This window comes from Uloborus diversus, chromosome 9 (assembly GCF_026930045.1).
Source record: "Uloborus diversus isolate 005 chromosome 9, Udiv.v.3.1, whole genome shotgun sequence".
Classification (NCBI taxonomy): domain Eukaryota; kingdom Metazoa; phylum Arthropoda; class Arachnida; order Araneae; family Uloboridae; genus Uloborus; species Uloborus diversus.
In genome coordinates this window covers 104501295-104514605 of record NC_072739.1, presented here as the reverse complement: position 1 = coordinate 104514605, position 13311 = coordinate 104501295, and the positions used below count along the sequence as shown (strand labels likewise).

Below are 13311 nucleotides of genomic sequence, written 5' to 3'. Positions count from 1 at the left end.
AACAGAGAAACACTATAAAACAATATTAAACAAAGGTATTTAAAAGTAGGTTAAGCTAGTGCGGGACGCTCCCAGTAGATGGCGTTGCGGCGCGATCAGCGTCCGTAACGCAAAGCATATAAAAAGAGGGGAAAGACTCAGGGCGGGGGCAACTGAAGATTGGTACCTCTCCCCTTGTATAGGCTGAAGAAGAAGTCGCTAGATGTCCGGCGGAGCACGTGACGGCGTCCTTCTTAGCTGACGAACGACAAGTTGAGGCTTTCTTCCACAGATGGCGCCACTAAGAGAATAATGCACAAACAACAAATGCCGCGTTCTCGCCTTGCTTTCTGTTCGGATCATTGTGTCAGCGGCTCGCGCGGGAGCATTAAGCTGATAAGAACAGAATTTTGTTTATTTAAAAATATTACAGGAGAATGCAACATGGCGTGAGTTTTACATATATAATTACAGTGTGTGGTAGCTTCCTTACAAATTGTGATCTTGATTATTTACAAAGTATTTACAGAGAGTGTTCTTGAATCTATATACATGGAGTGGATGACTATTTACAAAATAAAACAATACAGCAACAATGGTCGTGAATCGAGCAAGTCCAGAGTTCAGGCGCAATAAAACGTCGGTAGGGGGCGCGCGCGCAGAGTCGAAGGGAACCGAACGCAGAACACGAAAGTCCAAGGTCCCAGAGGGACAAGAAAGTTCAGTTGCCCGCATTGACTACTCTGTTATCGGGCGGAGTGATGGTGGCCGAAGCAGCGTCTTCAGGGCCGTACTGGCGGTTCCCAGACAGATGCTCCTTGACCAACGGATGCAGTCACTAACGCAGAGCTTCTTAAATTTTGCTAAGTAAGACTTGGCCATAATCTTCCGGAGGAAGCTACGTTCTGCTTGTCCCAAGAACCGAGGGCGCCCACAATGATGGGGATAATTTGTGGTAGCAGCCCCTGGTCCTTGTAGAAGTTGACGAGCGGGTCGTATTTGTCGAACTTCCTCGTCCTCGCCTCGGCAAAAGATTCGAGGCGGTTGTCGAAGGGGATGGATACGTCGACAATGAAGATTTCATCTCTAAGATAAGATGCGATAGATAAGATAAAATTTATCAACAAACAGAATACACATACATAACAGTAAGAAAAATTAAAAAAGTAAAGTTAAAAAACTTACAAATTATAAAACATAAATTACAAACTTCATAACAAAACATTAAGAAAATCTTGACTATAGTTCAACACGAGTTAGTATTAAATTCAACACTAAAGAGCGCCAAAGGCACTGTCCGCAGTGTTTTTTAATTGGTTTAGTATGGAGTAGAAACACAAATATGTATTAACAGAAATATTTACAAATTAATTTTACACAAGTAGTAAAAATTTTACACAGAACAATTATTGGACTGTTTGACTCCAGAAAAAAAAACACAATAACTCGCATTGAAACATTCAATAGTATAAAAATTACAATACAAAATCCCCCCCCCCCGGTTGGCAAGTCAGTATATTTTATCAGCTAAAAGTTAATTGTTGATAGAATGTCATTGTTTTGTATATATTCATTGACCCCTTGTTTATATTTTTTAAAGTTCTTCTCATTCCTAACATCTTCCGTTAGTTCATTAAACAGCCGCGGTGCCAAGTAAAAGAATTGCTTTTTAATAATCGTTTTATTTGGTTTTATAACTTTATATTGTTTATCCGAAATTCGAGTATTATATTGTTTCTCATTCATTTCAAACCAGTTATTGTTGTTATGCAAAAAATACGATATTCTCTATGCATATATTTCTCTGATATTATAGATTTTCTCTGACTTTTGTAAAATAGTATCGTTTTTATTAAGTTCTTGTTTAGATCCATAAATTATTTTCAAAATTTTTGCATAAGTTCTATTTAAATTGGTAAGATTTGTTTCATGATCACCTCCCCATGCACAAATACCATACGTAATTATTGAGTTAATCCAAGCATAAAATAAACATCTAAGAAACTTTTTCCCAACTATATTTCTCAATAGATAGAGCCAATGTATTCCACCTCTTAATTTCTTCACAAGTTTATCAGTATGGCATTTCCATTTTAAATTTTCACTAAAAGTTATACCTAAATAATTTATATTTTCAACTCTTTCTATATTAGGGCAGTTACAGTTATTTGTGCAGTGACATGTTGGTTCGTGATATTTTATGCCTAAATCAATTTTATTAATTCCATTCTTTTTTAAATCAAACTTTATGTATTTTGTTTTATTTATATTAAGAGATAACATATTGTCAGTTAACAATTTATTTATAGCAGTTAAATCAAGTTCCATTTGGTTTTTTATATCATTAATGCTCTTTGCAGAATATGTTAATGCTGTATCATCTGCATATAGAGTAATTGTACCGTTTAATTTAATGTATGACATGTCATTAATACTATATATTAAAAAAAGTAATGGACCTAAAATTGATCCCTGAGGGACTCCCGTTTTTGTTGTTTTATATTTGCTTATACAGTTATTTAGTTTTGTTGCTTGTTTTCTGTCCGTGAGATAGGATAATATCCATTTGTAAGGTATTCCTCTTATTCCAACATTGTATAACCTTTTTATCAAAATCTTTATGCTTACACTGTCGATTGCTTTACGTAAATCCAAGAATACTGCTGAAGTTTCATAGTTTTCGTTAATGTTCGCATAAATTTCACCTGCTAATTTTAATACAGCTTTTTCAGTATTTCTGTTTTGCCTAAATCCGTATTGTGCCTTATGGAAAAAAATCATATTTTTCTAAGAAATTCATCAACTGAGAGCTATAACATTTTTCCAATAATTTTGAGAATATTGGTAGAACTGAGATAGGTCTGAAATTATTACAGTCATCTTTAGCATCTGATTTGTGTATCGGTGTAATTATTGCTTTTTTTAGATCTTCTACGAATTCCCCTCTTTGTAGACTAATATTGATGATTTTTGTCACAATTTCTATATGATAATTAGCAATTATCTTAAGTGCATTACTTGTAATTTCGTCATGTCCCGGTGTTTTGTCATTTTGCATATTATCAATAATATTTTTAACCTTACTTATTTCCATTGGGTAAATATACATAGAATTTGTTTGGTGTGTTATGTTATTATCATAGTTTGATGCTTTATCGCCGTTTATTTCCACACAACAATTTATAAAAAAAAGTCATTAAATTTTTCAACTAGTTCATTGCTATTATCTACATCGATGGAATTCTTATTCTTAATCCCTGTAATATCTTTAATAATATTCCATTGTTTTCTTCCATCTTTTCCAGCATGGACAAATTTATGAAAAAAATCCTCTTTTTCTTTTTTAATCAACTTTTTTAATTGTTTATGGTATTCTTTATAATTATTTTTATATTCCTTATTATAAGGAAATTGTTTTGTTTTTTATATAATTTTTCTTTTTTATTGATCATATTTACTAACTCTTGTGTAATCCATTGTTTTTTTAATTTATTAGCTTTTTTTATCTTCTTGTTTTTTTCCATGAATTCCTTAATTTTACTGATAAAAGTGTTATAAATCTCATTTATCTCCATGTTTTCATCTATTAAGCTAGAGAAATTAATTTCTTTAATATCCTGTTCAAAAGTTCTATAATCGATGCATGTTTTAATTATTTGCTCGCTACTCCGAATACGTTTCAAATGTTTTTCTAATAATTTTTTGTTATCAATTTTTACTAGTAATGCATAGTGATCGGTTATTGTTGTTTTATGTACTGCAGCTGTTACTGCTCTATCTATTCTGTAATTACATTTATAAAAGACATGATCAATACAGGATGAGCTTAGGTCATTACACCTTGTTGGTATATCAACATATTGCTTGAAACCCATAGTGTACATAGTATTAATATAATCATTTGTTGTCGTGTTATTATGTAAAGTATCAATGTTTATGTCACCAATATACAAAATGTTTTTACATACAATTCCTTTTACCTTTTGTTCAAGTTCTAATATATAATCATTTATACTACATTCAATAGCCCTGTAAATAAAAACTATAAAAAAATCAAGTTCCTTATTATACAAGTATAATGCCTCAGCAGTATTCATTAAAATACTCTGATCAGAAAAGTAGTATTTCTCTTTAATATAAGCTATGACTCCCCCTGATCTATTTCTTTCTCTTGTATTATAAAGTTTGTTACACCCCTTAAGATTATAATTATCAATTTCACATTCCTTAATCCATATTTCACTTAATAACAAAATATCTATATCCATATTTTCAATTGTTATCAAGAGTTCATCTAAATTTTGCCTTATGCTCCTTATGTTCAGATGATAAATGTTTAATACCGCTGTATTGTCTTTTATAAGAAATGTCTCTGCTTCGTCCACGTCTGCGTTTGATGACCGCGTCCGGGCGTAGGTTGAGGTTGTCGGGACCCACCCTTTGGTTAACCGACACCACTTCAGCGGAGTGCCCTGCGGCCTTCACAACCCGCTTGAGGACGACGTTGTGCCTGATCTGCATGGCCTGGCTGTTCCTCATGCAGTGGCTTGTGACGTGAGGCAGGGTCTCCTCTCGTGCCTTGCACCTTCGGCACGCCCGATTGTTCCCCCGGAGCCACGGCTTGCAGGCATTCAGGGGGACAAAGTTCAGTCTGGCTCTGTGGACAAAGCGCCAGTCAGCGAACATTGTGTAGCTCCCGTCGTACAGGAAATGGCTACTAGCCTTGTCTGCTGCGACGCATTCCATCGTCTTGCCTTGACTGGGTTTGGCGGCAAGGGCTCTGGACCTGTCGTCGCGTAGCTTTTCCCTAAACGACTTGGTAAGCTTCCTTCTGCCTGCGGCCTGCACCGTGACATCCCGCAGCTGAAGCTCTGGCGAGCGGTCTTGGAAGGTCCAGGAGACGCCGAGTCTTCTGGAAGCGGCTCTGGCACACGTCCAGACGTTGAGGGCCTCGTTGGCCGAGCCCGCGAAGTTCCCCTTCATGCTGCCAGACATGAACTCGCCCATCTCGCTGTCAGAAGGTGTCCTCTTCAGTCTTTTGGCGCACGTCGCTTTGAGGTAGTCGGCGGCGATGGTCTGGACGTCAGGGTCCCTGGACGTGAGCAGCTTGAAGGCGGAGTCAATACGGTAAAGGTCCGAGTCTTCCGCTGCGCACGGTATTGCGAGGCTCCCTTTGTCTCTCTTGCCGTAAAGGTCTCTCGCCGCTTCCATGGGGATGTTTAGGGTGCGCTTTACTTCCCTGCGTACCATGGTGTCAATTTTCCCCCAGACTCCTTTTCCGAATTGATTCGTTCTCATCGCGAATTGGAGAACCGGGAAGAAGAATGTCCGCAGGGCGTCAAGTCTCTGCCATGGGGCGAGCTTCGAGTCCATAACCTTCTTTCCGATATCAATTACGCTGTTTAGGTTGGAGAAGTCTTGGACCAGGGAGTAGCCAACGGGTTTCCGGAGAAACTTGTAGGCATCTCCGTCAGCCAAGGTCTTGAAGGGCTCCCCTTGCACGTGAAAGGTGGTGTCGCGACTTCCCACTGGCTTCAGGCCCGACAGGTGAAGGCTGGCCGATTTGCGCCGGTATAGCTGGAGACTAACCCTCGCAACGTCACTGCTGAAGGCGTCGAGCATTGCTTGTAGTTCTCCAGGGCTATCGGCGAGCAGGACAACGTCATCTGCATAGGCAAGAATCCTCCTTTTGGTCTCGTTGCCCTGGATCCGTCAGATGGCCGCATCGATGACGAGGTTAAATAGTATGCCACTGAGGGGGCATCCCTGCTTCACTCCTGCAGCGATTGGGATGTCCGGTGTTGGGCCCTCATCTGTCAGCACGTTCGTCATCGTCTCGGAATACAAGTCGGCAACCAGGTCAGTCATGAGCCTGCCAGCCCATGCAGATCGCAGGGCGTGCAAGATGGCTCCATGCGGGACAGATCCGAATGCATTGGATAAGTCCAGCCAGGCTAGGCAGGACTCGGCACGGTTCTTCCTTGTCCACTCGAGGCGGTGCTGGAGCAGGAAGCTATGCTCCATGACACCATCGTGTGGGAGGAATCCTTTCTGTGCGTGGGAGATGATATCATTCCTCTCACACCAAGCGTACAGTCGAGCGGCTGAGCATTTCGCAAACAACTTGTACATGGTGGAGCACAAGGTGATGGGGCGCCAGTTGGTGATGTCAGCTGGGTCGCCGTCTTTAGGAAGGAGGATCGTTGCCGAGGTCTTCCACGCTGTGGTGGTTCTCCTGAGTCGCCTGCACGCATTGAAGAGGGTAGCAAGGGTGATTCCTTCGGGGTCTACTTCCTTCAGATGTTTGTATGTGATTCTGTCCGGGCCTGGGGCAGAGTTCTCGGCCTTTCTGCGTGCCAAAGCCACTTCCGCTGCGGAAAAAGAGGTGCCGAGGGGGTCATCATCAAGGCTGGAGTCAGCATCGAAATACTGTGGGTCGTATGCTTTCGCAGTCCATGTCGTGCTGAAGTGCAGGAATACGTCCTCAGCTGTGACGCAGCATCTCGGGGCCTCCTCTTTGGTGATGAGGCGCAGCGTCCTCCGTCGGTTCCCCCGGTACAGTCTATGCATTGTGGCAGCATCTTCCGCGTTGGGGGGGTTCCTCTCGGTCCGGGCGCCGCTGCTCGGCATCTTTATACTCAAGTGGTGTTGAATAGTGGAGGTGAAGTCATCCATAACGGCATCTAGTCTGTGCAGGTTGTCCGGGTCCGCACCGTCCTGCCCTAGATCTCGTAGTGGCTCTCGGAAGTGCCCGATGGGGGAGGGGCTGGGCTCGGTAGGATCGTCCTGGCGGCCGTGTGGATGCGTTGTAGCGGGGAAATGCGCTCCATCGTCTACGTGTACCTGGCTCGACGGGGACATTCCATCCTGGTCGGGGGTCTGCTGGTCAACGTTCATGTCCAAGTTAAAGGGAGAAGCGATGACTGAGGACGGTGAACCCGCCGGAGATGCGTTACTTTGGGGGGAGCCAAGGGGAGACCTCCGGTCCTGGATGGGGGTGGAACTCCTCCGCTTCATTGGGATGGCATGCTGCTGAGACGTGCCGTGAGCATCTGGATGCGGCTGCTGTGGCGCTCCATGCGGTGGTCCGTCGATCTCATGTCGGGGCGGAGCGGTGAGGCGTGGGCTGTTCCCTTTCTTTAATGGGGTCCGGGTGGTTGCTGACATCATTCGTCGGCTGGATGTGGATGGTAACGCGTGGGGCACCTGGGTTATGTACCCGTCTTCCATGAGCAGGGACTTGGAGAGTGAGGCGGCTGGCAGACCTCTCTTCTCGAACATGCTTGGCAGCATGTGAGGCAAATCCCCTCCTTGTAGTGGTAGAAAATGAGCACTTAGGCTTTGTGTATTTCCACTTTCCCTCGGCTTGGGCTTGCCCGGAAGTAACATGGCTTTGCAGGCAGGGGTGCAGAGTGGGCGCTCTTGGAATCCTCAGCTCGCAGAAAGAGCACCAGTAGAAGGTGGCATCAGTCGGGTGCCCATGCTCGAGCCTCAGGTGCCGCTTTAGTGACTGCTTGGTCGCGGTTCATTTCTCTGCTTTAAACCTCCGGCTGCAACCGGGTTCTAGGCAAGTGAGAAGTGATGGCAGGGGGAACAATAGGTGGAGTTCGCTCCCCTCCCTTACCGTGCTACTCGGGCATTGAGTGCGGCTGCATGGTCTGCTGGCTCGATCCGACCACTGTGCGGCGGGAACCTGCGTTGTCGGAGAGCGGCGGGGGGCTTCTGGGGCTGGAAGTCGGAGCTCTGTGAGCCGGCTACTGCACTGGAGGTGGACACTTCATGAGCAACTGGGCTTTGCATGTCGTCATCTGCCACGTGCCGCAGCGTGACCTCGGCTGAGGTTAGGGTGTTGCTAGTAGTGACTGCTCTGACTGGTGTAGCGGCACTGTGGTTGGCTCGCGTCCGGCGGCTGGAGATGGGAGCGGCGGGTGCCTTCCCTTTCCCACGGGCAGGTGTTGGCTTTCGGTCGGAATCGGGTATTCCTGGCGAATCCGACTCTGGTTGGACGTCAGAGGTGGTCCGGGTGGCACTGAGGCGTTTGGTGGCTCCCTCTGTCACTTTTGGCGGTGGGGTCTTCCTCCTGGATTTCCGTTTGAGCGTCCTCTTAGGATGCAATCGCTGGTTTAGAGTGGCATCCTTGCGAACGGGGGTGACAGTCGTTACGTTCTGGGCGGGCTGGCAGGAGGGAGACAGTGACTCTTGGGTCGTCAGGATGAGGACATCACCATCGTCCTCAGCGTAATTTTTAGTGGCGCAGTCATCTGTATGGGGGCAGGCGACTCCATCACGTTCCTCGGTTACGATCCCCTCTGTCGAGGCTCCTCCGACAGGGGGGTCACCAGAAGGTAACACGACAGGACCCTCGAGTTGGGAGCTCGGGTAGGCGGGTGGGCTAGATGCCATGTCATCTCCGGGACGGCGAGTGGAGGTAGAGTCGTCGGATCCAACGGAGTTATGGTATCCGTCATCTAGGTCGATGATGAGGCCGGACGAGCTATTGGAGCCAGTCGACGCCAGGAACCGACTGGGGCTGACAGGCATCCCCTCAAAAAGGGCGTGGCTAGCTCGGCATCCTTCTTCTGCCAGTGGGGTCGTCTGGGTGGCGACGTCGGGGCTAACGGGACTGCCGACGCGTTCCGACGATCCAAAAAGGCTGAGAGCAGGTCCCTCGGTGTCCAGTAGAACCGCTTCCGCGGCTCTCGTGCAGGCAACAGCAGGAGGCGAGCCGTCGGCCCCAGGTGGAGGAAGTGACTCAGCGAGCAGAGATTGTAGGCATGGGATCCCACGGAATTCGGGGCGAACAATTCCAGCGGCAAACTCAGCAGCTGCCACTTTCTTGAGGCGCCTTTTGGCCTCCTTCCTGCAGGCATGCGGCTCCACAGAAGAGCAGATGTGGATGTCAATATGTAGCTGCTTTTCCCGCGGGGAGTCGGTCGAAGAAGTACATTTGTTGCAAATGAAAGTCGACGGCAGTGGGGCCGCGGGCGGGGCATCCTGCGGAGTGGGCGGCTCCGGTCTTTCAACGAAGTGTCCAGGGGAGAAGCCAACGTCAAACGCCCATCCTTGGGATAGCTGGACGACCGGGGCATGTGCAGGGTATCGTGAGGTCTCCTGTAAAGGTGGCCTGCAAGAGTGGCCAGCGGCGACTTGCGATCTGGTGCGGTGGCACACAGGCGAGGGGGCCGGCGTCCTCGGAGACAAAGTCCATATGTGGGAACCAAGCTGGGTGACCGATGTCGGCGTGTTCGTGTGGCTCGACCACGAGGCCTGGTTGATCCTGTAGTCCATCTCCAGTGTTGCAGGATAATCCCGTGGGCCTAGGGCGTGAACGGAGAAAGGTACGGGGAATTAAGAAGAAGGATGGGGTAGCAGACAGTAAGAGGGGGCCATACTAGTCAGAAAAACACGGGCTAACACTATACAAAGAAAAACGAAGAATAGCACCGGGAAAACACACACCAAGCGTATCCACCAGAGCATAATTTCTTCCCGCTAGAGGGCGCAAAAACTCAAACGGCGGAATGAGAGATCTGCGGCGGGTTGTCCCTCAGCGGAAAAAACTGGTGGATAGGAATTGTGATGCGGCTTAGCGTGGGAATGGAAGGAGATCAAAATATTTAACAAGAACAAATATCACAGAGAGTAAACAGTAGATAAAAGCACAATAGAAGACAATCAGGAGCAAAAAAGAACAACACAGCAGATAAAACAGAAAAATAACCCTCTACATGATTATTAAACGGAGATGCACCTACGCACGGACAGGAAGTCGACGCACGAAACAAGTAATCGGGGTGGAAAAACAAACAACCGATGAAAACACAAAAATGAGCAGCAGTTACATAATAAAAACAAAGCAGTAGACAAACAACAACAGAATCTATTGGGAGCGCGAGTTACAAACCCGAAGTCCCGAAAAACACTAGCAAGCTGAGCGCAGAGATGCACAGGGGCACAGATCAGAGTGGACGACCTCAACATGGAGAAGCACAGTGTCGCTGTCTTCCGCACTGAAGTTGCAGAAGGGACAGCGGAAGCACGATAGACCGGCAACTTGGGATCCCCCCAAGCCAGCCGACCTCCGTTCTCCATCTTCGGCTGTCGTGGGTGCTCCATTCCTGTAGGGCAGGTCGGTAGACACTTCGGCACGGAGAAGGATCGCCTGCGAGCTAGCTGGCGAAGTGTGAGCGGAGGGCCTTCGGGAGTCAGTCGGGGTAGCTACGTCCTCAGTTGGCAGTTCGTCGGCAAGAGCAGTAGTCTCCGGGGATCATGGTTCACATCTCCAACTGGCTGGTAGCAAGGAGGGCTGGACAGGGGGTGGCTTCTGGTGTCAAGGGAGGACGCATCATGGACTGCAACACCGGGGCTAACGGGGCGATGGGAGAATCTGCTGCCTGGCTGCTTTGCCTCTGGGATTTTCAAGGGGACGCCAGCAGCCTTGCAGTCTTCCCTATGGTGCTTGGCGAGATAGTTTTGAAGGCTCCGCTTGGTGAGAACTGAGAAGCCACAACGAGTGCACAGGTGTCGAGCGATGACGGCGGCAGCTGCCACCATACTCGCGGCGTCTGGAAATCCTCTTGACTGTCGAGGGAGCGAATGCTGAGGCATGGCTGGGACGTGTCCGCAGGAAGGGCAGGGGCCGTCGTATCGTCCAAGACGCCTTGTGGACTGGCTTCCTCCGCGTTGCTTTCAAGAAGGACTGCGTCAGGAACAGGGTCATTAGGGTGTCCCGAAAAAAAAAAATTCCGTTTTTCTTAATGCAAGACCTCTCAAAATTGGCGAAATCGATCGTAAATTACAAAAATAATTTAAAAAATAGAATAAAACTATATCTTCAGGGCTCTACCGATCGTCAAAGTTTTGAAAAATTGTCATTTTTATGGCAACTGAAAAAGAAGTACTGTGAATAAAGTTATAAATTTACTGTGAAATAAAAGCTCGACAGCTGAAATAAAAAGATCGTGATTCGTAATATCAACACGAACAGAAAAAAAAAAAAAAAACATATGGTGATTACTACTGTAAATGCCTATATGGGAATAACCCCCATTTCCGCAGTAGAATCGTCCACGAAGCTTGGCGCCACGTCTCGATTTGCATGCAACAATATGTTACTGACGACTTCGACTTTGTTTGGTTTCAACTTGCTAATTCCTTTTACTTGTTTCGAGGGCTTTCTTGGCTTGACTCACGCGTGTTTTCTTCGTAGCCAAAGTAATTTTAATGCTATAAAAGTGCAGTTGCAATTGTTAATGTTATATGCCGATTCTGTTAGTTTTAAGTAATGAGTTCGAGACGTAGTGAGACTACTTGTGCTATACTGGGACCCTACAAGGAACTTTATGATCGGCAGCTACCTACTGTAAAAGACGTCATAAAATTTATTTTATTTGTCAGGAGCGAACAGAAATGTATGCATAATGGAAAGGACCCTTCCAGTTCAGATATATATACAATTGTTTCTGAAAAAATCAACAGTATTTAGACAAAAGCTTCAATTCCAATCGTAACTAAGGAACGAGTAATTCAATTATTAAAATTATATTTCGAAAAGTACGTCAATTTGAAACGATACCCCAGAAACAAACGAAGTGATAGTTTTGAAAATAAACTGAAGTGCTTTTTAGAGTCATCTGAGAAGCTCTTCGACGTTGCGGCTTGTAAGTGCCCTGTATTTGAGTCTTGTTCGTGTTTAAAACCTAAAAAAGTTCCCATCAATGAGAGAAGTTTCTTGATGGATCAAAGAAATGACAGGAAAATGGTGATAAGAGGTGTCGATAAGAAAGAAACAGCTAGATTAATGAAACAACAGCAGAGAAAACTTGAAAGGGCAGCAAAAAATTCTTCTACTGAAAATAACGATTCTGTCTCAGCAAATTTTGATGACGATTCGATGCGTGAATTTTCTCCAGAAACTTATCCCATAACAGAGACGAATACGGCCTCTACAGGGACACCATCAACTTCAACGACAAATAGGAATACACTGATCTTGCCAACAGTTGCTAAGGTCTGTGATAGATACGGTTTGTCGACGCGATCTGCTGCTGCTGTTGCTTCTGCAGTTTTAGCTGATGTCGGCTTGGTTTCAAAAGAAGATTTAACTCTAGTTGTTGATAAAAACAAAATCCACAAAGCTGTAGCTAAAGCTCGGAAAGAAGCTTCCAAAGATATTGGAAGTATTGTTATAAAAAGCATTTACTTTTATGGACGTAAAGACAAGACTCTGATAAATGAGAAAATAGGAGCTCGTTACCATCGCAAAGAAATTTTAGAAGAGCACATCTCAATTTTAGCAGAACCCGGATCAATTTATTTGGGACACGCACTGCTTCTAATGCAATTCTAACTTCGATTACAGCTCTATTAGAAGGTCAATGCTTGAATTTAGAAGACGTGATTTGCGTTGGATGCGACGGAACTGCAATAAACACCGGTTAGAAGGGTGGTGTGATTCAATATTTAGAGGAGTATTTGGAAAGACCATTGCAATGGTGTGTGTATATGCTTCATGCCAACGAATTACCCCTTCGTCATTTATTCCTGACCTTAGATGGTTGCACTTTGGGTCCTAAAGAATATTCCGAACCTATTGGAAAACAGTTAGCTGGTTGTGAAAATAAAATGACATTGTCTTTTTGCCCGGTGGATGGTAATTTGCCTAATATGCCGAAAAATGTGGTTGATGAACTAAGCACGGATCAAAAATATCTTTATGAGATTTGTCAAGCTGTATCAACTGGTTTCTGTAGTCCTGAGCTGGCAAATCGCCAACCTGGAAAAATGGCGCACTCGAGATGGCTTACTTCTGCTAATCGTATACTCAGACTTTATGTAAGTACTCTTAATCCAACAGAAAATTTGCGATTACTTGTTAACTACGTGGTTAAAGTGTACGCTCCAGTTTGGTTCTTAATCAAGCAAAAGTCATCTTTTAAGGAAGCAGCCAAACATCTTTTTCAAATGATTGTCTACTCTCGATTTTTACCCGAAAACTTGAAATCTGTTGTGTATTCTGTTTTCGAAAGAAATGCTTTTTTTGCGCACCCAGAAAACCTGCTGGTCAGTATGTTGTTTGATGATAGGGAGCACATTTGAGAGTTAGCATTACGAAGAATAAAAAAAGCTAGAGAGGCTGAAAGTAGCACTAAACGCAGAATATTTAAAACACCAAAAATTAACTTCTCTGCTAAAGATTATACGGAAATAATTGTCTGGCAAGAGTGTCAGGTTACAGCACCACCGGTTCTTCGACATATTTCTAACGAGAACCTTCAAATTATGGCAAAAGATAATAGCTTGGAAATCGTTGACTTTCCTTGCCACTCACAA

The 13311-nt window shown here is 45.1% G+C and overlaps 2 protein-coding genes across 2 annotated transcripts; both read right to left on the bottom strand.

The window, feature by feature from the left end:
• Positions 1 to 4269: 4269 nt before the first annotated feature.
• LOC129230410 (uncharacterized) lies at positions 4270 to 5601 on the bottom strand. The gene has a single exon (XM_054864809.1). It carries the CDS (start codon positions 5599 to 5601, stop codon positions 4270 to 4272), a length of 1332 nt encoding a protein of 443 aa, XP_054720784.1.
• Positions 5602 to 5691: 90 nt separating this feature from the next.
• On the bottom strand, positions 5692 to 7368 carry LOC129230409 (uncharacterized). Its single transcript, XM_054864808.1, has one exon. The coding sequence runs from the start codon at positions 7366 to 7368 to the stop codon at positions 5692 to 5694; it is 1677 nt and encodes a 558-aa protein (XP_054720783.1).
• Positions 7369 to 13311: the final 5943 nt, after the last annotated feature.